Source organism: Micromys minutus (assembly GCF_963924665.1).
Source record: "Micromys minutus genome assembly, chromosome: X".
NCBI classification, from domain to species: Eukaryota; Metazoa; Chordata; class Mammalia; order Rodentia; family Muridae; genus Micromys; species Micromys minutus.
This window is the reverse complement of record NC_137970.1, coordinates 126,207,876-126,233,501: the sequence shown is the minus strand read 5'-3', so window position 1 is coordinate 126,233,501 and position 25,626 is coordinate 126,207,876. Positions and strand designations below refer to the sequence as shown.

The following is a 25,626-nucleotide window of genomic DNA, read 5'->3' as shown; positions in this document are numbered from 1 at the left end:
TACCTTTGACCAGAGTATGTTTATCAGTGGGAGATGACCGGGCAAGCACCCGCAGCTTGGGCCACACCTTGTCCAGCCGCTCCTGTTCTATCTGGAGGAAATAAGAGAGACATCAGAGTCTAGACTTCAGGCAGGCACTGTGGCTGAGATGACTGGGAAGATAGCAAAAGGATGAGGAAAGCAGAAGCTCAGGACAGAGATGCAGGGAGCTACCTCGCCTTTCTCATTTCGAATCCTTCTGTTGAATTCCTTTCCCTCCAGGCACAGGAAGTCCTCCCCTGGCTGGATGATACCACACTTAGCTGCGATAGCCCGGGCAGTGTTGATGTTGTCTCCAGTCACCATACGGACTGTGATGCCAGCACGCTGGCATTTTCGAATGGCTTCAGGGACCTGGGAGATATAAGAGTGATGGGTGGGGCTGTCAAGATAAGCCCATATTTTGTGTTTGGTACAGATATGCAGGATTCCAAGTCCCAGCAAATATGTCACTACAGTGAACCCTGTGGTTCCAGTTCAGGGTTCTTGAAGTGTGGTGTGAAGAAGTTCAGAGGATGGTCTACTGTAGGCAGGTACCCTCCTCAGCCCACTAGCCATCTGTCTCCTGCCATCTTCACTGTTCCTGGCAACAGGAATGAGCAGTGACTTAGACCCAGCAATGCTGAATGTTTCCCTCTTTTGCCTAGTTTGTTTTTGTGGTTTTTTTTTCCAGTATATAACTCAACCATTTTCCTCAGGAATTAATCTTTGTCTCAGCTGTAGATTTTACACAATCTACTCACTAGAGGAAGTGAAACATTACTTGGGGTTATAATGCATGCATTTCTTTTTCAAATAGCATAGTATTCTAGAGCTAAGAAGAAAGAAAGAGAACTCCCAAGCACAAAGCAGATAACAGGCCAAGACGGTGGGAAGTCATGAGATCAATTTAGGTGTTTTAACATCATTCTAGTAGTGGACAGATGAAAAGGACAGTTTTTAAACACATGATATGTATGGCTCTTCAGGCCCCGGGGATGCACAAGGGACAAAATAGGCAAGATGGAATAGCATATGCACTGGAGAGGAGGAGGGCCAGCTCAGTGTTTGAAGAACTGAATGAGGCAAGGCCTAGGCCTTTGAACTCTTTAGTGGGTACCCTGTGAACAGTAGTGGGCTGGCTGCTGAACCTGAGGAGGAAAGAATGTAGGAGGCATGTAGATTTAGCCTACTCCCTTGGCCTATGGAGACTCGCGTATGTAGGGTGGGCACAGATGGGCAGAGCAGTTTGGGGATAGTCAGAAAGCAAGTAGAGAATGGTGAGCAAGAACAGAGGAGCCTCTACTTAAGGCTTTGACAGTGATCCAATAATCAAAGCCAGAACTGTCAAATGACAGGGAAGGATATGACTTGAGCAGAGTCTAGCTGTAATAGTTCACTTACCACTCCCACTCCGTGCATGTGTGTGCATGCATGTGTGTGTGTGTGTGTGTGCACGCATGCATGCGTGTGGTGTCTCCTTATGCTTAGTCTCAAGGACACATTCTGTTCTCTTAAAGTCTTAAGGTACTGCATAAGACCTTCAGTAAAGAGAACATCCTGTTAATCAGGAGAGTGAGGCAGCTCTTTAGCTTCATTTCCCAAAGTGGCTTGAAGCCTTCTTTTCTGCTGCTGCCAAGTGACCATAATGAGCTTAGGAGCTAGGAGCTTGGCATAGAGTCACCCCTGAATCCAGGTGCAGCCATTACTCCAAGGCCTACCCACATAAGCAGTCTCCAAGCTTTCAGTCTCCTAGCCAGGTGGTAGAACAGTTCCTCCAAAGGATGCCTTCCCTTGCAGAGCAGCCTGTTCCATCCTTGTCTACTTTGACCCATTCCCTATCTTCTCAAGGCCCACACAGCACAGCAAGGAGTAGGGGTTGTAGAAGTTCCCAGGTCCACTCCAGCCCATCTGCTAGACTTTTTGTAGACATAGCTCTCTGTCTCCCTCTGGTGGCTATCCTGTACTTTCCCGAGCCCAGCAAATTTGACTAAAACCCATGGAGGTTTTGCTGGTCTCTCGTGCTTGCCTTAGAACCAGGACCTGATGTCAGGTCTCCCCAGTAACTTTATGGCTGAACTTTCTCTCAACAACTTCAAGCCACAGAGGAACTGATCTTGTTCCCTGGACCCATCTGTCACCACCTAGACTGAGATAGGCTCTTCCTGTCCTGAGTTTCTACCCCAGACTCCCAAGGTACTCACTGAGGTGGGTTCCTGGTTACATCTTTTTTAACACTTGTCTGTGTTTCACATTTTCTGAGATGAAAAATCTTCAAAAATATTACTGCAAAGCTGGCCCTGGGCTCACTCCGCTACCAGCACAGCCTAGGCCTGTTGTGCTCACTGTTTCTCACTCCATCCCCAACTGAGTACAGGGATGTTTTGATAGTGACTCATGTCTACTCTTTAGATTCAAGGAGCATTTTCTTTAGAACTGAATGCCTTTGCTTTGTGATCCTGTATGCAAAGCTTCTCATCTGCTCTCATAGCCAAAGCTCTAGGCTAATGGGGAGAATCAAGTAGTCTAACATGAGATGGATAACAACAGACAGGTCTGGGAAGATAGAAAGCCCCTTTACACTATTTTCTTAAGGATCCTTTCACAAAAAATCTCCCATTTTTAAAGACCAGCAAATACAACCATCACACAGAAAGTGCTCTGGTCAAAGGTTTTAGTGACCTCCCAATGTATTTGCTACAGCCATATAGCCCTTGAGATCTATCTACTCCCCCCAAAATCTTGCCTCTATCACAGCTGAAAACTTCCATAGGTCCAACAGAAGTCCCATAAGTCAAGGACAAGAGAGCTTGGCAAAGGGATCAAAAGCACTGAGGAAGGTTCCATGGCCCTGAGAGACTCCAAGTTTCTATTTTCCATGCTGCTTTATCTATAAATAGGACAGGAAGAAGAGTAACATCTAGGAAGGTGGGAGAAAGTGAATCTTGCTATGTATGTTTGTGTCCCAAGACTACATACAATGTGCAGGTCCAGTGAGGAAAAAGCTACCCTGCCGCCTGCTGAACAACCTTGAACCTGGGGAATAGTTATTACAGCAGCTTCCAGAAAGGGGACAGCTACCTCAGGTCGCACAGGGTCCTCGATGCCCACGACAGCTATGCAGGTAAGGTCACCCACCACCTCATTTTCATTGTCCCAGTCGGGTTCCTGGATAGCAGAGAAGTCCCTGTAGGCGATGCAGATAGTTCGGAGGCCATCACAAGCCATAGGCTCAATGATCTTCTTCACCATGTCATCCCGGTCCCGAGGACGAAATCCTCGGAGTTCACCATTGCTGTTTAAGATGTTTGTACACCTAGGGTGGGAGAGGGATAGTGGGATAGTTAGGGACAGGGAGTGAACAAGGGAAAACAGTGCCAGTCACACTGGATTAGGATGAGACCTTAACCAATGACAGTATTAAAGACAAACAAGCAAAAACAAACAAGAAACAGGATGCAGAGGCACACAGACAAGGGAGAAGACCATGTGATCACCTGTGAGAAACTGGAGGGGTGCAGCTGCCTACGAGTAGCAAAATTGGGGAGAAGCAAGTAAAGAACCCCACTTCCCACTCTAAGAGAGAGCACACAGCTTAAGACAATACCTTGACTTTAGGTTTTCAAAAGTCAGAACAAACTATGTTATTGTTCCTTAGTTGTTGTTATTTGTTTGTTTTGTTTTTGAGACAGTCTCTCCCTGATCTAGAGCTTGCCAATCAGGGTAGGCTAGCTGGCCAGAGAGCCCCAAGGATCAATCTATCTCTGCTCTGCCTCCCCAGGGTTGGAATTATAAGATTTTAACATGGCTTCTGGAGACCAGACTCAGGCCCTTGAGTTTTATTTTTTGTTTTATTTTTTTTTTTTTTGAGGCAAAAACTTTACCAATTCAGTTGTCTCATACATTTAAGACTAATGTTATCCTAAGCCATCAGGTTTGGGGCCATTTGTTACAGTGTAAATACTCACACACTGATTGGCTAAGAGACCCAGGCAAGAGATGGAAGCCTGAGGTTTACTGTTGCTTTCCTACAGACTCTTTAGGACCAAGGAGTGGAATGTATGTAAAACCCAAATGCAATGGACAGTCTTCTGGAACTACGAATCAGGAACAACAGCAGCAGCAACCTCAGCCCCAGCTCTTACAGTCTGGGAGCTTCCAAAGGGACAGGTCTAGGGAACAGCTTCAGAAAAGTTGTGGTTGAACTGAATGGAGTTTCATCTGACAGGTGCCACAAAGAAACTGATAAATCTGGCTGCTAAGGTTGGGGATGGACAGCGAAATTAATAAAAGTACCGAAGGCTGACATCTTCCTAGGGTCATGGATTCACTCATGGAATTCTCTCAGCACTCCCCAGAAATCCAGATTTCTAGGATCTCCACATCACATGAGGAAGCTGCGCTGGCAAGATAGAGTGATAACTTTCTTATGTCCCATAGTTAGAAAAAAAAAAAAACAGAGTAGATGCTGGTTAGCCTCAGCTACAGGCCCATAGTACCATCAAAGGAACAGCATAGACAAGTAAGTGTCAGGGCTCCCAAATGCAGCATTTCCTCCTACCGCAGTAGGGCCTGTTCCATGGGCTGCAGAGACTGTGACAGGGCTGTTTTGGTGACAGTATTCTGAGTAAGACAACCAAGTAGAGATGTATTCTGTGGTCAGGTCTGCTGAGAGCATGGAATAGGCTGAGTCTGGGGGCAGAGAAGTCTGATGTCCTGTTGAGGATTCTGTTTCCAAGGCCCCATATGGGTGAGACAGAAGGATTCAGGAAAAGAGAAAGGCGAAGACCTAGGTGAAGTGTGCAAGATGAGAAGAGGTAGGAAGAACAGGAATGCTCAGGGGCTAGGCTTCACACTTCTTCCCTCCTTCAGGTTTTGTATAGCTTCACTGAGATATAATTCACCCATTAAAGTGTATAATTCATCAATTTTTAGTATATCTTCAGATACATGAAATCATCACCACAGTGAGCTTTAGAATATTTTCATAATCTCTGAAAGAAACCCCACTTCAGATACTGTTGCACATGGCTTTTGATCCTGCACTTAACAAGCTAAGGCAGGAGGACTTTGAGTTCTAAGCTATCCTGAGCTACAGAATGGAGAGTCTGTCTCAGAAAGCAAACCAAATGGGGACTAATGAAATGGTTCAGAGGGTCAAAGTGCTTGCTGCCTGCCCGATGACCTGAGTACAATTCTGGGGACTCACATGGTAAAGGGAGAGAACAGACTCTCTTGTCCTGTGACTTCCACTTGTGTGTACACATGTGTGTGCATATGACATACACACATGAATGCACACAAACCATAAATAAAGTAGGAGCTAGGGAAATGGCTCAACTGTTAAGAGCACTGGCTGTTCTTCCAGAGGATGAGTTTGATTCCCAGCACCTACACAATTCTGAGGGGATCTGATGCCCCCTTCTGGTTTCCATGGGCAATGTATGCATGTGGTGCACAGACATATGTGGAACACAGACATATACACAGGCAAAATCCTCACATACATCAAAAAATAAAACAAAATAAGGGATGAAAAGATGGTTTGGTTGTTAAGGGCAGTAGCTGTTCTTTCAGAGGATCCTTGATTGAATCCTAGCATTCATATGGAAGCTTATAATTTCTGTAACCCCAGTTTAAAGTCATCCAGTGCCCCCTTCTGGCCTCCATGGGCACTGTACACACATGGCACATAGACATACATGCAGACAAGACATCCATACACATAATTCAACAATAATTTAAAATGTAATAAAACTGAAGATAAGAAAGTAAATATACAAACATCAACAGCAAAAATAGACAAATTGGATTTCATCATGATTTGAAAATATCTGCATCTACACTATCAGGAGAGTGAAAAGAAAAAATTTTATGTTTGATGAGAACTTAGTAGCCAGTATACAGCAAAGATTTCTAAAGCATAACAATAAGACAACCCAACTCTTTAGCACAGTCTTTCAAACATCTAACTCCAATCACAAATTAATCCTAAGTTTTCTTTCACAGGACCAGGTGAAAGGAGTGATCCTACTTATTGGTACCAGTTTCCTAAATATTCTTCTAAACAATCAAGGTAACATCCAGTGTGAATTATCACATATATGCCTAAGAATAAAACAGCTGAGTCACATGGTTATACCAGTGTGTGTATGTGTATATGTGTGTAAGTGTAAGCAGGTATACAAATACATATATTTGTACATATATGTACATGCACATGTACATGCATATGTAGGCCAAAGGTCACCCTGGATATCAATTGCTCTTCACTGTAGTTTTTGGACAGTGTTTTTTACTGAACCTGGAGCTCATCCATTCAGCAAGAATCCTGCCCAATGAACTCCAGTCAACTGTGTATCTCTCTCCCTACCACCACTGCCCCTGCCTTCCATCCATGAACCAAGTTACAGATGTGAGCTACTGCACTCACTACTCTCACATGAATGCTGGTCTTTTTGCTTAGGGTGGCAGGCATTTTAACAACTGAGCCATCTCCCCAGCCCTGACAATATTGTTTCATATTTCCATCAGAAACATAGCAATATTCTAACATCTTCTCACTCTTAGTGGTATTTCTAGTCTTCAAGAAATGTAACTGAAATTACCAAAAGACCCTACTTTCTACCCAATAGAATGGCAACAACAACATTAAAGAAAGCCTAGAATGTTCTAAGAGCTTACCAGGTAATGCTGGTGGGAACTCAGAGGATTGAAAACTGCACTAGAGACCATTTGTTTTATGATATGGAAAAGATCTTGTCTACACTTTTGCCCATGTCCTCATACTCAGTGGGAGGTTAAATTTAAAAGTGATAAGACTAATTAATCTGGCAGAGGAAATTTCAAGCAGCCCAGCATTTAGTTTGTGGCATAGGCATTATTGCTTTTAAAAGCCAAATGTAATGTGACCAGAGCAAAAACAAAGAAAGAGTTGGTGAGATGGTTCAGCAGGTAAAAGCATTTGCTTGCAAGTCTGATGACCTAAGTTTGACCCCAGGACCCACATCATGGAAGGAGATAACCAACTCCCACACTAGTCCTTTAGCTTCCACATATGTACACATAAGTGTGTGCTGTAAAGTTCCAACCAAGGCGCATGTTGCAGAATGATAGTGCCACTTTAGAAGGCCAAGCATTGCATTGATATGATAAGAATGATGTCTGGAGAGAATCTCAGAAATTAGTTCAGGGGTGTAAAAATACAAGTTGTTTTCAAAGACTATGTAGGGCAGAATCTTTTGAGAGGACAGCTCCAGGATATCCTGCTTGTCCCAATATGTCTAATAAACTATTTCTTTGGGATTTTCCCATTTATTTATCTAGCAAGGGACTCAAGCCACCGAGGTCATGGTTAATGTGGGTCCATATGTAGCTCAAGCTAGTGTCTGGCCTTGGTATCCTCTGTGTGGTGATTTTACAGATGTTCAGAATGTAAGAGTTGAAGGGTTGTAGATGCTTCCACCCATATTTAAAAGAAAAGCCCAGGGAGCCAGAAGATAGTTGTGTGTTCATGTCAAGATACTTCTAGGTAGTGCACACAGCACAGAGGGTAAAGCTGAAGTTGCAGTGGAGACTGCAGGAAGCTGAAGATGCCTATATTATATAACTTCTGCTGAAGAAAGATGCAGAAAGCCAGCCCAAGAGAGGGGAGTGGCTAGAGCAGACAGGTAGGGCTGTCTGAGCCCTTTGTAGACATGTCTCAGATGCCATTTGGGCATGAAACTACACAATTTAATGTTATGCTGGCCTTTTGTCTTGCTTTAGTTGAATCCACACTTGCTGTGAATCTATTATTGCCTTTTGGAATGGGGATATTTACTCTGTGCCACTGTATGTCAAAAGTACATAAGTTGTTTTTGAATTTTATAGGGATTCAACACTAAGTGTGAGTGAGACTTTGAACATGGACTTCTGGAATAGTTAAGACATTGAGAAATCTTGGGAGTGGGCTGAGTGTATTTTTCATCATGAGATGGACATAGACCTTTGAGGACTAGGGATGTAATGTTACTCTGAATCTAGAATGACCTCCAAAAGGCCTATGTGTTAAATGTTTGGTCTCTAGCTTTGTGCTGTTGGGGGGTGGTGCAACTGACTATGGGCAGAAACCCTTAAAATTATAAGTCCAAATAAATCTTTAAAATTTTTTGGGGGTATTCAAGGCAGGGTTTCTCTCTGTAGCCTTGACTGTAGTGAAATGCAATCCATAGATCAGGCTGGCCTTGAGCTCAGAGATCCTCAGATCTGTCTCTGAGTGCTGGTATTAAATTTGTGTTTCTACCACTGCCCTGCTAAATAAATATTCTATGAGTTTAAGTTTTTCCTTTTTTGGTGGTAGTGGGACAAGGCCTCCCTAAGTTTCTCAGATTGGTCTCAAACTCCTAGATTATGCAATCCTCCTGCCTCACCATTTGAAGCAGCTGGGAAAAAGAGGAGTTCTTCACTGTGCTCAGTTTAAATATTCTAGTAACAGAAAGCTGACTGACACTGTATGCCCTATAGAGTTAAGAATGTGTACTCAAACCTTTACTTGAATGACCAAGAGTCCAAATGTAGAAATAATTCAGGTGTCTGACAATAGACAAATAGGTGAATCAAATGCTAGTCCCCAGCCACCTGACCCTTGGATCCTTCTTCCTATTACACACTCACTTTTTGAGCAGGATCTCTGAGGCTCCCTTGCTGAAGAGGCGGAAACCACCATCAGGCATGCGGATAACTGTGCTCATGGACTTTCGAACTGAGTTAAAGGTGTATACTTTGTAAAGCTGATCTTCTGGTATCTGCTCCCGTACAGGCTGGAAGTCACGTTTCAGGTCCAAGACAAAGCCCAGCAGAGCACACTCTGTTTTGTTGCCCACTTGGCGTGGGAGAGCGCCTTCTTTCTCTGGAGGCTATAAGCAAGAATAGTCAGCTTGGCATTAGAGCCCAGAGTACCTTCTGTTCCATCCCCAAGGCCAAGGTTCTCATCCAGTCTTGGCCATTGTGTAGCTAGAGGATGGTGGCATGGAACACAGGGAGGGTCATGCTGACTACACAGGTTATGCTGTCTGACAAGTGGCTCTTTATAGATTTTCCATTATTTACCACGCTTAGAGCCCACCTGGCCCACCCAACGGTAATAGTCTTCTGTCAAAAATTCTTGCTTTTTCTTGTTTTGTTGAGATGGGATCTGTCACTGTCCTAGATTCTCTAAACCCTGCCTGTCTTTGCCTCCCCAGTGCAAGGATTACAAGCAGACCGTTGCCTAGATTTTTTTTTTAAAGCATGGGTTCTGGTGAGTGAACTCAAATCTTCATGCTTGTAAGGCAAGCACTTTATTGACTGTGTAAATACATCCTGACTCCTCAACCTCGGTCTTGGTTTTTCTCTTCTGCTCCTCAGTGTTTCCTTTTATAGTATGGTGAGGCATACCCAGAGCTTCATGTGCAGTAGGGAAATTCTTTACCAATACCACTCATCAACCTGAAATTTACAAGTGGGCCTAACAAACCCCTCAGGGAAGTTTCTGCTGTGCCACCAACCCTGACCCCTTCTCGCAGTTGCCCTTCTAGCCGTGCTCACTAGAATTTTGGTGGTGTAGGCACTGTTGATGGAGATGGCGTGAACCAGAAGGTCAAGGATCTTGGGGGTCAGGGCACTGGGAGCTGGAATCTCTTTGTAGTGGGTGTCTCCTAGATAGGACTGAACCACTGTCATGCGGTTGGTGGTGAGTGTGCCCGTCTTGTCAGAGCAGATGGCTGTGGCATTGCCCATGGTCTCACAGGCATCCAGGTGGCGTACCAGGTTATTGTCCTTCATCATTTTCTGTAATAGGCAAAGATAGTGTGGGAGATGCTTCAGTTGTTCACTCATAAGGATAAAGGCAATGTGAGTAAATAACACCAACAGTCCATTTCTTGACATTTGTCATCTCTGGGCTAGGTGGTAGTCAAGCTGAGACAGTAGGTATATAAGATACAACAACCAGACCCCCAGAGCTCCCAGGGAATAAACCACAAACCAAAGAGGGACCCATGGCTCCAGCTGCATATATAGCAGAGGATAGCCTCATCTGACATCAACCAGGAAAAGAGGCCCTTGGTTCTGTGAAGGCTCCATGCCCCAGTGTAGGGGAAAACAAGTATGGGGAGGCAGGAGGGAGCGGGTGGGTGGGGGAACACCCTCATAGAAGCAGGGGGGATGGGATAGGGGGATTCGAGAGGGGGATACCAGGAAAGGGGATATGACATTTGAGATGTAAATAAAGAAAGAACTCAAAAAAATATTCAACAACTACCATCACATGGGGAACAGTGAGCTTCCAGGAAGCTACTCTTTGCATGGCTGACTTAGAAATTATCTTTCAGAGCTCCCTCTTCAATTTCCTGCTTTTTCCTCCACACTCCACTGGATCTTCTTTACTCCCACCATCTCTCAGTGTCTCAGAACCTTTTCTGAGGCCCCTCAGCTTGTTTTCTGCTCTTTTCACTGTGTCTGAGGGTTAGGTGGGTACAGTGGGACTCTGCTAGGATGTATTCGCCAAGTACCTTCCCTCCTTTCAAAGGCATCCCCAGCCTTCCCTAGTCCCCATTACACCTAAGGTACCCAATGACATCCACCTAAGGTACCCAATGACATCCACCTAAGGTACCCAATGACATCCACCTAAGGTACCCAATGACATCCACCTAAGGTACCCAATGACATCCCACTCCAGTTTTGGTGTTTGTGTGATGGAATTAATTGTAAGTAGTAGTAGTATTACCTTGACAGAGTAAGCCAAGGAGATAGTAACAGCAAGAGGCAGGCCCTCAGGGACAGCCACAACCAACACAGTGACTCCAATAATGAAGAACTTCACAAAGTACTGCACATACACTGGTGTGCACTCTGCCAGCCATACTCGGCCATCCACAACGAAGGTCTCAATCACAAAGTAGAGGACCAGAATGATGACAGTGATAGCAGACATCACCAATCCTGTCCAGCCATGGTGGAGAGGGGAGAAAAGAGGGAAAGAAGTTGAGGGTAATGTAATCATCCTGGCCTGAGCCCATGATGGATTTGAGCCATCTTTTGAGATAAACAACTGGAGGGATGACTGTATGGAACGAGAAGTCCTTTATTCCAGTTTTCTCAGGGCAGTGTGACATAAAGGGCAGAAAGCTGAGGGTATGAGATGCACATCTGTGAGGGGCTAGCCATCTTTAGGTGTTGAAGCTCTGGACAGCACACTCCCAATAAAATCAACTGCTTCTTGACTGTAATGTGGCCAGAAGCCTTGAGTCAGGGAGTCTGCTAGGTAAGATGTGAGTGTGTGACTTATGCCACATTGGGGTGGAGGATGGTAAACCAGAACTCAACAGTCATGCTTGATTCTGGCCTGCACCTATGATGACCCTACAGTATATGCCACACTCTTCTGGAATACTATCCACCTCTCTGCACATGAACTTGCCTTAGGGCCAGGACAAAATTTTGTTTATTGGATTCACAACATCTGGAACTGATTCTACTTCCAGGACTCTAGTGTCCTCCCGGCACCTGCCCTGCTGCTTCTGGCTAAACCTACCTGCTTTCCCAATCTGCACAGCCAGTTTTGTGAGCTTCCCTTGCAGGACTGACTTCTCCTTCTTGGGTACATTGGTTTTCTTCTTTTCTCGCTCCTCCATTTCCCCACCCTCGGCGCTCTTCAGGGGCTGCATTTCCATGGCAACAGCCCCATCCTGCTTCTTAGCTGTACATAAAGGAAACCCTTGGATGATGTTATGACATAGCAGGGGTAAAGGGGCTATAAAGAGCTATCATAAGGAAATACATGTCTCATCATATGGGATTTAATGGAATACTTTTAATGTCAAGTTTTGCAAAAGGAATCTGTAGGTCTTCCAATGTTGCATCCTAAATTCAGACCCTCCTGACATAGGCAAGTAACTGTATCATTGTCTTAGGTGGGACAGATATATTTTTTTTTTTTTGTGGGAAGAGTGGACAGACACCAGCACAAGTAACTTGTGAACAGGGAAGGTAACCAGTCCTGGAATACCTCAAATCTCAATACCTGAGAGAAGTCCTGTGGTTAGTCCTGGAACCAAAATTTGACTCATTTGATCACAAATGTCCAAGCCACCCCCACTTTCCCCTCATAGATACTAAGGAGCTCTTCTCAGATCTTATCCTCCCCAGTGCTCTCAGGCAAGCTTGTTTTGTCCTGATCTTTCCCTACCCCTTTGGATTAGGGGACTCCCCTCATTTCTTCTTTTTAGGCCCCTCTATTTTCATTCTTGCTGCTTTTGTGGTGGTGACATGGATGCAAAAAGTAATTATACTCCCCAAACCTACTTCCTGTGCTTTTCCTAAGGAAACTGCTGCCTGACCTAGTATTTGTGGGGGTGTCCCCTGTTTCTTTCTCTCATCATGCATCCCTTTACCTCACCTAGTAGTCCAAAGCCACTTACCAGTAGCCTTGAGGACCTGTCTCAATATGTCACTCTAGCTTTGAGTCCCTGCCTAATTTTATCCCACCAAGCAAGGCCCCCAGCCATCAAAATGTCTCCTCTACCCAAAGCCCTACCAATCTCAGTTATCTTCCAGGCTCCAGGTGACTCCTCTTACCTGGGAGACTCACAGGACAAGTTACCCTCTCTATGCCTCAGATTCATCATCTGGCTGAAGTGGTCCCAGGGTGTCCATTCATGGGTAATTCTCATTTGTGAACAAGCTCAAGCCATGCCTGATGCCCTTGGCACTGACCAGCTGTTTTCCAGGTGGCTCATCTAGGCTTCAGGAAAGCAGTGTCTGGTAGAAACTGAAAGAGTCTCCAAGGGCCAAGCCAGTATGGGACTTTGGGGCCCACTCACCTGTCTTTAGGTGCTGCTTCTGCCCTGGTAGCAGATGGTCCCTCCCCATTACCCCTTGTCCTCCTCCTCCCCCAGGCTCCTCAGCTGCCCTGAGCCATGCACACGCACATGCACACACACACACACACACACACACACACACACACACGTACGTACGTTACCTCTGGTTTGGCTACTGTCCATCGCCCCATCCTGCTGCTTGCCTACAATGGAAGAGGAATGACAGACACGGAGAGGCTTAAGAACACCTGTGTGGCCATGACATACACAGACACATAGGAGAGTAGAAAGAGCTTGGACACATATGGCAATTTGCAGCTATATGGGGTAGAGGAGGGACGTCCAGTTGCTGGTAGCTCTGACCTTGCCTAAGGAGGGGCTTTCTTGATGTCCTATTCTTTCCAGGAGCAAACCCCTGTCCAGTTTTCTTGATCTCAGTCCCACAATTGAGTTTCTAAAGCCAGTTAAGCCCCAGGTCAGGTAAAGTATCTGTGGACAGTCTCTGGAAGGCCCAATGCCCTCTCTTTAAATGTCTGATCTTTTGCACCCAACAAGAGGTAATTCCCAAGCCCTAGACCAACCCAGCCCTTCTATTCTTCTCTGAGGCCACTGATAGCAGGTATGTGTGTTTTAATGGGATAAGGGTTCTGTCTGTTTCAGAGACCTGTTGGGCATCCTCAAAATATGGGTCCAGGGCCACTGTGCAGAGGAGGGCTAAGCATTGGTCATCTAACAGCACTAGGGAAAAGGTACAAAGACCAAACTCTAGGTGGCTCTGTCAGAAGCCTTAGGTTTGATACAGCCCACAGTGACAGCCACTCTTTCTGAGGGCTGCACAGCTCCAGTGGCAGTTAGAGGAATTTATCTGGAAGACACATCTTCCCTAGCTCCCATTTATGGAGGAATCTGCCAACATAGGGTCAATTTCCATCCAGTAGCTCATGTCACTAGAGACTCAAAGAACAGACTTGGTGTCAGATAGCTTCTAGACAATGGGACACATTGGGTCTAGAGTCCCAAGAATGAAAGAGACACTTCCAACCAGAAGTATGGCATATATTGTACCCTTGGTTCATGTTTGGAATAGTTTAGAGGTGAGGGAGATTTCTTTTATTTACATATGTTCATGTGTTTTGTGTGTGTGTGTGTGTGTGTGTGTGTGTGTGTGTGTATCTGTCTGTCTGTCTGTCTGTCCATGTCAGTGGAGGCCAGGAGATGACATTAGGGCCTCTGGAACTACAATTGCAGGGAGTTACAGCCCAATAAGGTGCTGGGAAGCAAAGTGCTCTTAACCACAGAGGCAAACACAAAAAGAGATAGATGCTGCGCCCTCCCACCCAGGCCTCTCAGGGTAGTCTCCAGGAAGCTGGTCCACTCCGACTCACAACCTAGGAGTGTTGTAGAAGTGCAAATAATGTGGCTGTATTTGGGTGAGGAATAATCAAGTTCAAAGAGGAGGGAGGGACCTAAGACCAAGCTGTGAAAAATATTTAAGGGATAGATCAGGAGCTCAGAAGCTTGAAAAGGAGCTACAGGGGACAGACACCAGAAAAGTGTAGGTTATGGAAGTTCAAGGAAGAGACCCTTGGCTTCAAGTGGAAGGGGTGGATTTCCTAGAGGGCCTTATGTGTGAAGGGTTCCCTGTCAACCAAGCAGAACCAAGAGGGCACCAAGCAAGATCATCTATCTTGGGGACTCAAACTAAGCCTGGCTGAGCTTGCCCGTGCATCCTGGAGCACACATTAAAGTTGGGGGATAAAATTGGGAGGATCTCAGTGGAGATAGGTGGCTTGGTGCAGGTGGAAGAAGACCTGGTCTAAAAGCAGGGAGGTGCCCATATAGGGAGGCATAGGACCAGACTGCCAAAAAACAAGGATAAGGATAATGGAAGCCTTTTGATGATAGAAACCCTGCCAGTTCATATCTCTCTGCCCCCAGGGACAGGGGGATTTAAGAGGTGACCTAAGGTAGGACTACTAATTTGTCCTTCCTCATGCCAGTCTGTCCCTGTGTAGTCTAATACCAATGGTTTTAGCTCCAGATCCTCTAAGACGGGCATGCATGCATCTGAAAATGTCTGTTCCCTAGTCACCTGGGGTTGTGGAAAAGAACTGAAGATACATTGCTTACCAGAGCTATGGTGTATGCCTGAGTCACAAAGGACCAGGGCCTGGTATAGGGAAGCTCTGTAACTCCATGGTTTAAGTGCCATGGCTGGGAAAAGGTACTATAGTAGCTTTGTACTAGGAAGCCTGGGGTAATAAGAAAGATGGGCTCTCTGAAGTTCTGTTTCTATCCATTACTGTCCCCAGGGCCAGAGCCTACCTTTCCAATCCCATCCAGCACCCTCTGGTCCTGGCTTTCATTTTGAGTCCTATTCCCACTTTGGACTTTGTGCCCCCTCCCCAGGATCTTCTGTATGGGAGCTGAGCACCCGAGGGTAGGCATGAAGACCCCAGCAGCATCTTTGTTTTGTTTTTGTTTTTGTTTTTGTTTTTTTTTTTGAGACAGGGTTTCTTTGTGTAGCTCCGGCTGTCATGGAACTCACTCTGTAGATCAGGCTTGCTTCAAACTCACAGAGATCCACCTGCCTCTGCTTCCTGAGTGTTGGGATTAAAGGTGTGTGCCACTGTGCCTAGCTTCCAGCAGCAACTTTCAAAGTGAGGTAAGAGGTTAAATATCTATGACCCCATTCCACCCCAGGTACAGATGTACCAAAGCCACCAGGGAATAGACATCTAAGGAAAGATGCCCCTACACAGGTGTCATTAGCCTGCTGGCTCTTATGGAAAAATACCAGAAAGATCCCTATGAAGAACCAGCACGCAGATGAAGAAGCAAGAACAAGGACATTGAAGAAACTGCCTCATCATCACTGTACATTGGAAGTCATGGCTACCTTACCTTTTTTGTCTTTCTTCTCCTCCTCCTCTCCACCTGCCCCAAGCAATGTAAAGATGATGCCTGTCTGGGAGTTCACACCAACAGCTGTTACTACCATTCTTCCAGAACCTTCCATGACATGAGTGCCTGGCAAGAAACACAGAAGGACTAAGACAGAGATTTGTACAGCTTGGTAGGACATACTCAGCAGCCATAGGCTGGTTCTTGAGGTTTTTGTGAGGCAGGTACGGGTCTTGCAGAAGAAGTCAATGTAACTACATCTAGGCTTTTCTGTCCATTTCCCATTAAGATAAAAGTGGGCTGAATGAGAACCTTCTAGAAAAGGAACAAAGCACTCACTGGGTCATTTCTAGTCTGGATGTGGAAGGAGCACAATATTGACCCCAGAAAGTCCTCCCTTTGAGATGTCCTATTTATGATACCAAGGGCCCTCTTGATCAGGGAAGCCCCTCCCCCTTTTGCCCTATGGCTGGAACCATATTACCAGACCTTTAGTAACCTGCTCTGGCATGACAATGGGTAGCATTCTCAGACTTTCCAACCAACAAGGCTATTCAGGGAGACCCTAGCTAAGGCAAGTGCAGCAGGATATTGGACCAAAGTCTTAGCTGGGGATACTGGGCTGAAAGGTTTCAAAGTAACCTTACACTTAGCTAGTTGGGCAGGTGTCCCTTACCTGAGAGTAGCATAGGATCTTTGTCTGCTGATTTGCGCACATGGTCCGACTCGCCAGTCAGGGAGCTCTCATCAATCTTGAGGTCATTGCCTTGGATGAGCACACCATCGGCAGGCAGAAGATCCCCTATAGGCCATCACAGGCCAGAACCAGAGGCTATGGGTTCATGGGACCTCCCCACCTTTGCTTTTCCCTGCCTTTCCCAGGGGAGGTCCTGTCATTTGGGAAAGGTCTGGGGAGCTCTCTTCTTTCAGCCTCTTCATTTGAGGGGGATCATCCACAAGTAACCATGTTGTCCAGCTCTCATGGAACAGGGACAATGGTTGTGTCCTGGATTAGTGGGAGAAGACCTCCTCAGAGGCTATGAGGCCAGTGAGGGCACTATTGTGTCTCAAACTTCTTTTCTACCCCTCCTGACAGTCTCCTATGTGCCAATCTCAGGCCCTCTTGGGTGAAAACACACAGACTACTTGGGAGACAGTCTGAACTTGGGAGGGGTTCCTTTGGCTCACCCATCTCAGAAATGGTATTCGGGCTTTCTTGGCAGGGCAGATGAAGATAGACACACTTACCGTATTTGACCTGGGCAATGTCCCCTACCACCAGGGCTGCCACAGGGACTTGGAGGAGCTGCCCATTTCGGATGACAGTAAACTTCTGTTCCTGCTCAATACGGCTCTGAAGACCTCGGAACTGCTTTTCCTTGCTCCAGTCATTGAAAGCTGTGACCAGCACCACACAGATGACAGAGAGTAGGATGGCAGCCCCCTCAATCCAGCCAGCCTCGGCCTCTCCTTCGTCCTCTGCCCCACCAGACACATTCCCACATGCTGTGTCCAAAGATGAAAGAGAATGAAAAGGAAGGAGAGGTGAACTCATGGAAGCCAAGAGCTACGACCTCTTCCCAGCCCAGAACCTCTTCCTCTTACCTTCACTTTCCTCTCCAGGTGGTGCATAGAAGGAGAGGCCCAGGGAGACGATAGCAGCCACCTCCAGGATGATGAGAGTCACGTCCTGCAGGGCTTCCCACACCAGCTGCAGGAAGGTCTTAGGCTGCTTTGGGGGGATGAAGTTCTGCCCATAGATCTGCCTGCGTTTCTCCAAGTCATTGGTGTTGTCTGCCAGACCTACACAGTGCCCCAGGAAAGTGGCAGAAACACAGAAGATGACACCAGCTAGCTCTTGCTGCCATCAAGCATCCCTGACTAAGCTGCTGCTGCTGTTGTGAGAGTGGCCCTCGTGGCTCTCTGGCCCAAGCCTGTGCCTCTGAAACTCTGGAACTCTGGAGTGGATACCTAGAGTAGGCGGAGTGGTACAGGCCTGGTACTATAAGCCCCAGGACCAAGCATGGGGACCAAACCCTCACAAGGAGTACTTAGCCTGAGGAAGGGATGGTTGTCTAGGAAAGGGGGTTATCAATTTTCTGATGCACTTGTAGGACAACAGGCCTGGGGGGGGCGTGGCACTGTGGATGCCTCGATTACTGAAACACTAGCCCAGACTATGCACTTTCTATGTATGCTGTCACTTCTATGTCTAAGCCATCTGGGAGAGATGCTTGCAGAGAAATGATAAAACCCAACATGGGGAAGGACATCAAGGACCCAGGAGGGTACTACATGGCCAAGAGTAGCTATGACAGCAGCTAGTGGCTTCCTGGGTTGGGAGTGGTAGGTGGGTGAGTGTAGCCAAACTTGTAAAAGAAGCAAAGCCCAGGGGAACCAGGGACCAGGGACATGGGGAGTGTCCAGAAGCATAGCTTCTTGAAGAAGATAGAACAAAGTCTTCTGGAGGTGGATGGAGCCACTTTCTGGAAGTTTCTTAAGGAAGGAGCAGAGAGAATGAGTGTGAGAGCAAAGGTAGAGGTCTGTGGCATGAATACTAAGCTGTGGCCTGGGAAACCAATTCTCTAGGTTGTGCATGGAGGCTGATTCACAGTGTGGAAGAAGGGGAGGACTCTGCTGGAGATCAAAAGAACCAGCACCCTGAAAGAATAACAGGGTTCCACAGAAGCTGAGCTACTGTGACAGGGTCGAGGAGAGAATGAGCCAAGGTCAGGTGCCCACAGTGCTTAGGAAGTGCCCTGGCATGTGGATTCCCTATACCTTACACCTTCTTAGAGCTTGGCTCTGGGGCCCGGCATGAGCTCTGGTCTGGAGACTGCACAAACTTCCACCTAGAGATGCTCTGCAAAATTCAGTGGCCAGCCTCCTCAGAAGCCTGATGGTTTCCTTTGATCTCGCAATGACCCCTCCTCATCCAATTCTGTCACTTGTCATCCCTGAGGATGAGAAATGAGGATGGCTGAGGCTAAGGAGACTGTCAATGCAGAGAACAAGGAAAGGAGAGGAAAGTGAGGTTCCAGTACAGGCTCTCTCAGTACTTCAGCTAATACAGAGTCCATGGGCTGAGAGGGCCTTAACTCTAGGCTTCAGGGCCCTGGAGGTAATCTCCACATAGATCTCAGGCAAGTGAAATGATGCTACACTCCTATCCTTGTCTGGAAGGCTTCTCTATAGGCTGATCAAGCCCTTTCTTAAAAGTTCACCCAGGACTCCAGTGCTATGCCCCTAAAGGACCAGCTCCATACTGACACCTAATGGATGAATTGCAGCTTGAAGTTCCCATCAATAGTCCCTGGCATAGCTTATAACATCCACTGAAGGAGCTGAGTGGTGAGAAAAAGGGTCACCCAATCCGTGGAGTATGCACAGCAGGCTGAGTTCAGGAAGGGTTATAAGACTCGGTCCCAGACCAATCACCAATAAGGAAGTTCTGGCAGTGGGCCTTCTGCAGAGGATCAGGGCGGAGCTTGAATGAAGTGGAAGGGCTGAGAAGAGCAAAAGTCACAACCAGCACAGCCTTGGCACATCCACACCATCTAGCCACACAATGTCCTTCTCACCCAGAAGGGCTGCAGCTGTTCCTGCCTTTCTTTCCCTGGCCTCATTGAGCCTGGCCTGGGCTGGCAGCTCAAATTTCTGCTGGGATCAAAGGCCTCTTTCTGATGTCCCACAGATTCCCCAGTAGGGTGTCTCTGTGGTAGCAGTGGTGGGGACAAGGACCAAGCTGGGGTGGGGCAGCCTCTTCCCCATATTAAGCGTTTTCCCCTTCAGCTGCAGGAGCTACGAGAGATGCAACATTACAAGGGATGTACCAGAACTCTGAGCTCCTAGACACTTGGATTTACACTGTCCTTGGCCTGGAGCCCCCAGAGAGGGGAGGTGACCCATTCTAACTTCTAGAAAGCCCATGAGTCCCATGGCACCATGTGACTCTGCTTCCTGACTGTCTTACTTCACATGCCCAGATTGTCCCCAAGGCCAGTGAGGCCCTTAGGCCCTTTCCCCCAGGAACTCACTCCCGTCCCCTCCTCTGCCTTGCCCTTGGCCTTGGACTGTCCTTCCTACTGCAGCAATGCTTCCGTCTCCTTTGCCTGACACTGGCAGCTGCCTTCAGATGGACCCTGAAGCGCTGGCATTTCCGTGGGACTGGGGGTCCTAACAGCTGCCACACTGCCATGTTTTGTGTGTATGGTAGAGAAGGCAGTTAGCTATTGCCTTCTGGTTCCAAACACGTGCCCACCTAGTAGGCCCATGACATGGGGACAGAGGCAGGGTGGTTGGCATGGACACATATGGGCTGATTGCCTAGAGCAGAGGCCAGATGCCATCAGAATTGGATTAGAACCACATTGTGTTGGCTCTCAGCTAATCTGCTCCCTCCTTCTTTGGACTGCCTGTGGAGAACAGACAAGACAGGAGCATGGTGCTGAGCCCCCTTTCCAGCATACCCCAAGGTTCTTGAGCAGCAGGTAGGCCCTTCTTCAGCATGGGTTCTGGAATCCTCTGAATCTCTACAGAGGCTAAGAGATTAGTGGATTGGAGCAATAACTGCCAAAGTCCCCTCCACCACATGCCACACATCTACCTGCCCCCCTTGTCCTCTGTCAAGCCCCTTTAGGGCTCCAGGGTATTGGCATGGGGCCAGGAGTATAGTTAAGCCTGCCCCTCCTTCCAAGAAGGCCTGCTGAGGAGCCTGCCTGCTCAAGGTTTGCTGAGCCAAGGAAATGGGGGAGAGTCACCTGCTCCTTGCCTCAGACAGCTGGGCCCAAGGAGCCTGAGGGGGGAAGGGCTGGTTCCTGAGCTGCCATGGGGACTTAGGGTCTCAGAGGCCTGTCAGGGGCTGAACCACCCACCTGAGCACCTGTTCTTCTTTACACACCCACCCCATTTAGAGGCACCAGATGAGCATTGGAGCTCTGTGGCAGAATCGGGCAGGTTCCCAGGGGCCTTGACATTTTAAATATTTAACAAGGCCTGACAGGCAGAGGGAAGAGCTGCCAGCCGAAGCCCATCTGCTTCCTTTGATCTGGGAGAGGCCAGAGCCCTTGTGGCTAAATAGCCCTCTACCCCAGCCTTCTCAGAGGCCCTAAGTCCTCAGGGGGGTGGGCAAGGAGAAGGAAGGAAAGAGATCCTTTGGCATGGAGCCCAGCCATCTGCCCTGACAGAATGCTGCTTCAGGCTGATGAGCACGTGTGTGTGTGTGTGTGTGTGTGTGTGTGTGTGTGTGTGTGTGTGTGTGTGTGTGTGTATGTGTGTGTGTGTGTGTGTGTGTGTGTGTGTGTGTGTGTGTGTGGTGTGTGTTCAAGGGCATGTGTGGTAGGCAGGCAGGCTGAGTAGGTTGTCCATGGGTGCAGCAGTTCTACAGCTTAGTTCAGGGAGGCCATCATATCTTGAGTTCTTAACTTGGCCCATGGGCCTGCCTTCCCCTATCTCTAATGCCCCCTTGGGCCTATGCACTACTGCTTGTGGAAAGATGATGCTTTCTTCAATTCACTCGGGGCAAGGCTAGACTAAGAGCATCTGTGCCCTAGAGGTTCTGGGTAGGGCAAGGGCAGAGCAAGGAGTCTGGGCATAATAAGTACAAGAATGGGCAAGGCCTGGTGATGGGTAAGACAGGGGATCCAGGGAGCAGTAGGAATCCGAGTGGTAGCCAAGACTTGCAGGACTGGGTGCACCAAAGTGCCACAAATAAATGGGCAGCTGATAAAATCAATCAACATTGGCTGGGAAGCAGGCCTGGCATCAGGCTGGGTTAGCTTCAGTAACCCTGCCAAGCTAGTGTCAGATGGGCCTGAAAGAATTCCAGCTCCTGAAATCTGGGGCTAGAGTTTGCTCTTTGAGGACCCTAGTCTCACCACAGAAGATACCAGCACCAGGGAGCTGAGGACCCAAGATGGCAATCAGACCTCAACTTTGAGTATTATAGAGTACTCTCACCATGTTTCATCCAGAGGCTCATTGGTGTGAGACCTGCAGTGCCTCAGGCTGTCACTTCTCTAGGACAGCCTGTTATTGCTGTCACTTACGTTCATGTGTGTGTGTATGTGCTCATCATATATGCTCATGACTAAAGGTAAATATCTAGTGTCTTCCTCAGTTTCTCTCCACCTAATTATGATGGAATCTTTCATTGAAACTAGAGTTCAATTATTTGTAGACTGGTTGATACACAAGCCCCACAGATTTCCTTATCTGCCTCCTCAGTGCTGTGACTGCAGGAATACACTCCATGATCAGCATTTTACATGGGAGCTGAAAACTCAAACTCATGAACTCATGTTTGTGCTGCAAGGACTTCACCTACTGGGCAATCACCCCAGTCCCAATCACTTCCATGGCTAATGATACCATGTAACTAATGGGCCCTAGTTTTGGTCTGCTTTCCCCCACAAGACTCAAATATCTCTGAGCATTACTTAGGCCACCCCTTCCTTTTCATGAAGTCACCCCTTTAACTTGAGCCCCAAAGGACTTCCACACCACATCTCGTTTTTTTTTTTTTTTCTGGTTCCTTTTAACTGAACCCAAGTTTAAGCACATGGAACTCAAATATATGGACAGAGGCCGCGGTGTCCTCTTCCTGTGGTAGGACACTGTTTGCATTGCTCTGTTTCTTGGAAAGAAGTTCAGGGCTTCCATTTGGACCCTCTACCTTTAGTGGCCCTAATCTGTCCTTCCCTCTCTTTTCCTCTTGTAGGGTGGAAAATGACTGATCACAAAGGTGTGGATGAGGGCTCAACTCATGGTCTCAGAATTTAGTTGCCCAATGGGTGATAATCTCCCCCTGCACAAAGTATCTTCCAGTCAAGAGAAAGTGTCTGAGCAGAGGGTAATAATCAGGGTCCCATTCTCTGTGTCCTTCAAGAATCAACTGGGCCTTATCATTCAAGGCAGCCATAGCAGCAGTACCACAGAGTCCTAAGTGTGCCCCAGAGGGAAGAAAGACCCCCATGTTCCTAGGCTGTCCCTTTTCCCGTCCAGTTTGGTAGACTTACCCTCAGTAGGTGAGGTCTTCAGTCTCCTGCACAGCCCACTGACATCCCCATAGGCTTCTTGGATCTTCTGTAGTGCCTCAGCACCTCGGAGCTCCATGAGGCTGCGTAGTTCTGCCAGTGTGCATCCAAAGCCACCCACATGGGGTGCTTCTCGCTGCTGCTGGGGCTTGGGGTGGAACTCAATGGAACTGTTTGCCATGTCGCCCATCCTGTCTGTCAGCCTTCTCACAGGTGCAACCTCAGCTCAGTCGCAGCTAGGGATAGATGGCCACCTAAGATCCCAGTGCTGAGGTGAGGCAAGGTGGTGGTGGGAAAGAGGCTAAGTATGAACACCTGGGGAGAAGGAAGAAAGAAGATGCCAAGAGACTAGTTCAGACAAAAATGAAGGACCAGGGTTCTGGGATTACTCTGCACATCTTCATTCAGTGAGCTTTATCATGAATGAGTGCCAAATTCATCTCTCAGGTCTCACCAAATAGACCACTGGCCCTCAAGTCCTGCCTATTATAATAATCCAGAGCTAGAGGGTTTGCTAGATGGGGAAGTACCAGCTAGCTCTCACTGCCTCTTTAATCCACTTAAAAGCCCTTTTGGAAGGAAGACAATACATTTGGGGTCAAGAGTAACTGCTCTTGCTTCATATGCTCAAAAGATCAGTGCCCATCACTAGCTTCTTGCTTGACCCACCCACCTTACTTTCTTTTCTTCTTGAATAAGACTTTCCCAGTGCCCACTGCTCTGCTCTAAATACCCAGGAGCCCTCAGAGGCTCAGGACTGGGCTATTCAGGGCTCCAGGAGATAGATGAGCTATGGAGAGAGCCAACTGGGCTCCTTGTCAAGGCTGAGTATAAAGGGTTTTACTGTGGCCCTCAGAGTAGTACCTGGGGGTAGGAGGAGAAGGAGAGGAGAAATCCCAGTGGCAAGTGGAGAGTAGAAAAGAGGGGAGGGTAGGAAAAGAAGAGGAATGGACAGGGCAAGGAGGGTAGAAACAAGGGAAATGAAAGTGTGTGGGGGGACCAGGATAGGACACACAGGAGAAAGCCAAAGCAACCACAGGTCACTAGTGACTCTGCTGACACACTGCTACCACACAGCAGATGACAAAGGAGCTAAGGTCTTCCTTTCTGAAAACATCCAAAGCACTATCAGGTCATACAATCTTTCCCTTCGTAGGCTTCCCAAGGCTATGACATTCATAGTATTTGTCTTCTGCAGCTGTGCACCTTACCTTACCTAGGAAACTGCTATTCCCTGGAACTGCAGCCATTGAGCCCCATTGGACCTGTTCTCCTTCTCCCTCAAAGCCATGTACCAAACTTGCCCCATCTGTTCCCCTAGAACTAGCCCCAGAGCACATGGCTTTGGCCTTTATCAGAGAACAACATGCTTGGCTGGACTAGGCCTCTCACCTTTGGGGGAAAACTCCTGGTTCAGAACAATCCTCTCAAATTCAGAACTCAGAAATCCATCTAGGTTTCTGATGTAGAATCACTGGTGGGACAAAAGCCCAGAATAAAGGTAAAAAGGCCCTCATGCACCTAAAATAGAGCTGGTTAACTCCATGGCCTTTGCTCTCCAGGTAAGTTCCTCTGAGCCCAGTGGGGTGCCAAGAACTGAGAGTATCACACCTAGAGGAAGAACAGATGCTCTGGGGAGCAATGAAACATTCCAACTCATGCTCCAAACATTGAGCTTCAACTCTCAAGAAAAAAATGTGTGTGCTCATCCGCAAGGTGTGGTGGGTGGGACAGGGGGAGATGTAGAAAATGCCCTTCCCAAGTAGTCACCATTTCACAATTTGGGTACCCGAGTATTAACTCTTTCATCAGTTCCTACATGGAGCAGCCCTCACTTCTAGAATATGTGGGAAGAAAATGGCAAATACAAGATGACTTCCCTATCTTTTCTCTCACCAAGTCTCCCAGTTGGTCATCTGACAAATATTTATTGAGCATCTGCTACATGGCAGGCCTCTAGGAAAGACAAAGGGAAGAAAAAACTGAAAGAAGGAGAAGCAGCTAAGCAAGGCTGGGGAAGGGGCAAGGACTGCAGCCCTTTTGCTTGGCTGAGCAATAGCAGCCAAAAGCACTGGCTCAGAGATGCCAGGGGCAAGCAGTGGACCCATGGGAAGCTGGGCAGAGTGTGTTCCTTCACTGGTGCTCTGAATGTGCCATGCCAACTACCTAGGAGAGGTGATAAACATCACTCTTGGTTAAGGGAAATGACAGAGCCAGAAGAAATTGAGGCTGCTGCTTCAAGGTAGCTAGCTATGTTAGCTTTCAACTGCTATCTGCCTCTCTCAACCCCTACGCCAGGTGACCTTGGCTTAGGATGGTATCCTGACTACTTTCATTTCTGACCTGAGCTCCAGTTGCTCCCTGAAGGTCCCATGTATAAGCAGTTGCGTGTACCTGACAGTTTTGAGTTCTGTCCTCTACTTCTGCCACCCCCAGCCGGCTGGCTGCCGGAGAAGATGAATGGGTTTGGTTTGTCTGGGTAGGCACTGGCTTCGGCCAGCACAGCCCCACCATGAGTCAGCTTCTTAGGCCCTAGTCAGGCAAGGCTGCTAGAAAAGGCTAAATCAATAGGGATATATGTACCCAGGTACTGTCGAATGAAAATGTGAGAGGGTCCCCATGGGTTCTCAGACATTTTCAGCTCTTGTGGAGGGGTAGCCAGTATTTGTCTCAGGCTCTGATGCTCTCATAGGTATGAGCCTATTCGCCCTGAGTTTGAAGACCCCAGGGCTCCATCTGAGGACCTGCATGTTCCCAGCTGAGTTGCCTAAGGACTCCACAGGGACTCTTTGGGAAAAGGAAGCCAGATGAAGAATTTTACTCCT

The 25,626-nt window shown here is 47.5% G+C and overlaps 1 protein-coding gene across 6 annotated transcripts in view; it reads right to left on the bottom strand.

The window, feature by feature from the left end:
• ATP2B3 (ATPase plasma membrane Ca2+ transporting 3) overlaps positions 1–25,626 on the bottom strand; it is a gene marked incomplete at its 3' end in the record, with an annotated part of 68,132 nt that overhangs the window by 25,971 nt on the left and 16,535 nt on the right. For all 6 annotated transcript variants that reach the window (XM_080910517.1, XM_080910512.1, XM_080910513.1 and 3 more), the window contains exons 2-14: positions 22,784–23,116; positions 17,373–17,570; positions 17,016–17,273; positions 16,444–16,569; positions 15,768–15,893; positions 13,025–13,066; positions 11,576–11,740; positions 10,769–10,983; positions 9,586–9,828; positions 8,674–8,915; positions 3,100–3,334; positions 214–393; positions 4–91 (exon numbers count right to left, since the gene is read on the bottom strand). In XM_080910517.1, the coding sequence (XP_080766643.1) occupies positions 4–91; positions 214–393; positions 3,100–3,334; positions 8,674–8,915; positions 9,586–9,828; positions 10,769–10,983; positions 11,576–11,740; positions 13,025–13,066; positions 15,768–15,893; positions 16,444–16,569; positions 17,016–17,273; positions 17,373–17,570; positions 22,784–22,991 (2,326 nt within the window). In that variant the 5' untranslated portion in view covers positions 22,992–23,116. The remainder of the gene's footprint in view (positions 1–3; positions 92–213; positions 394–3,099; positions 3,335–8,673; positions 8,916–9,585; positions 9,829–10,768; positions 10,984–11,575; positions 11,741–13,024; positions 13,067–15,767; positions 15,894–16,443; positions 16,570–17,015; positions 17,274–17,372; positions 17,571–22,783; positions 23,117–25,626) is intronic.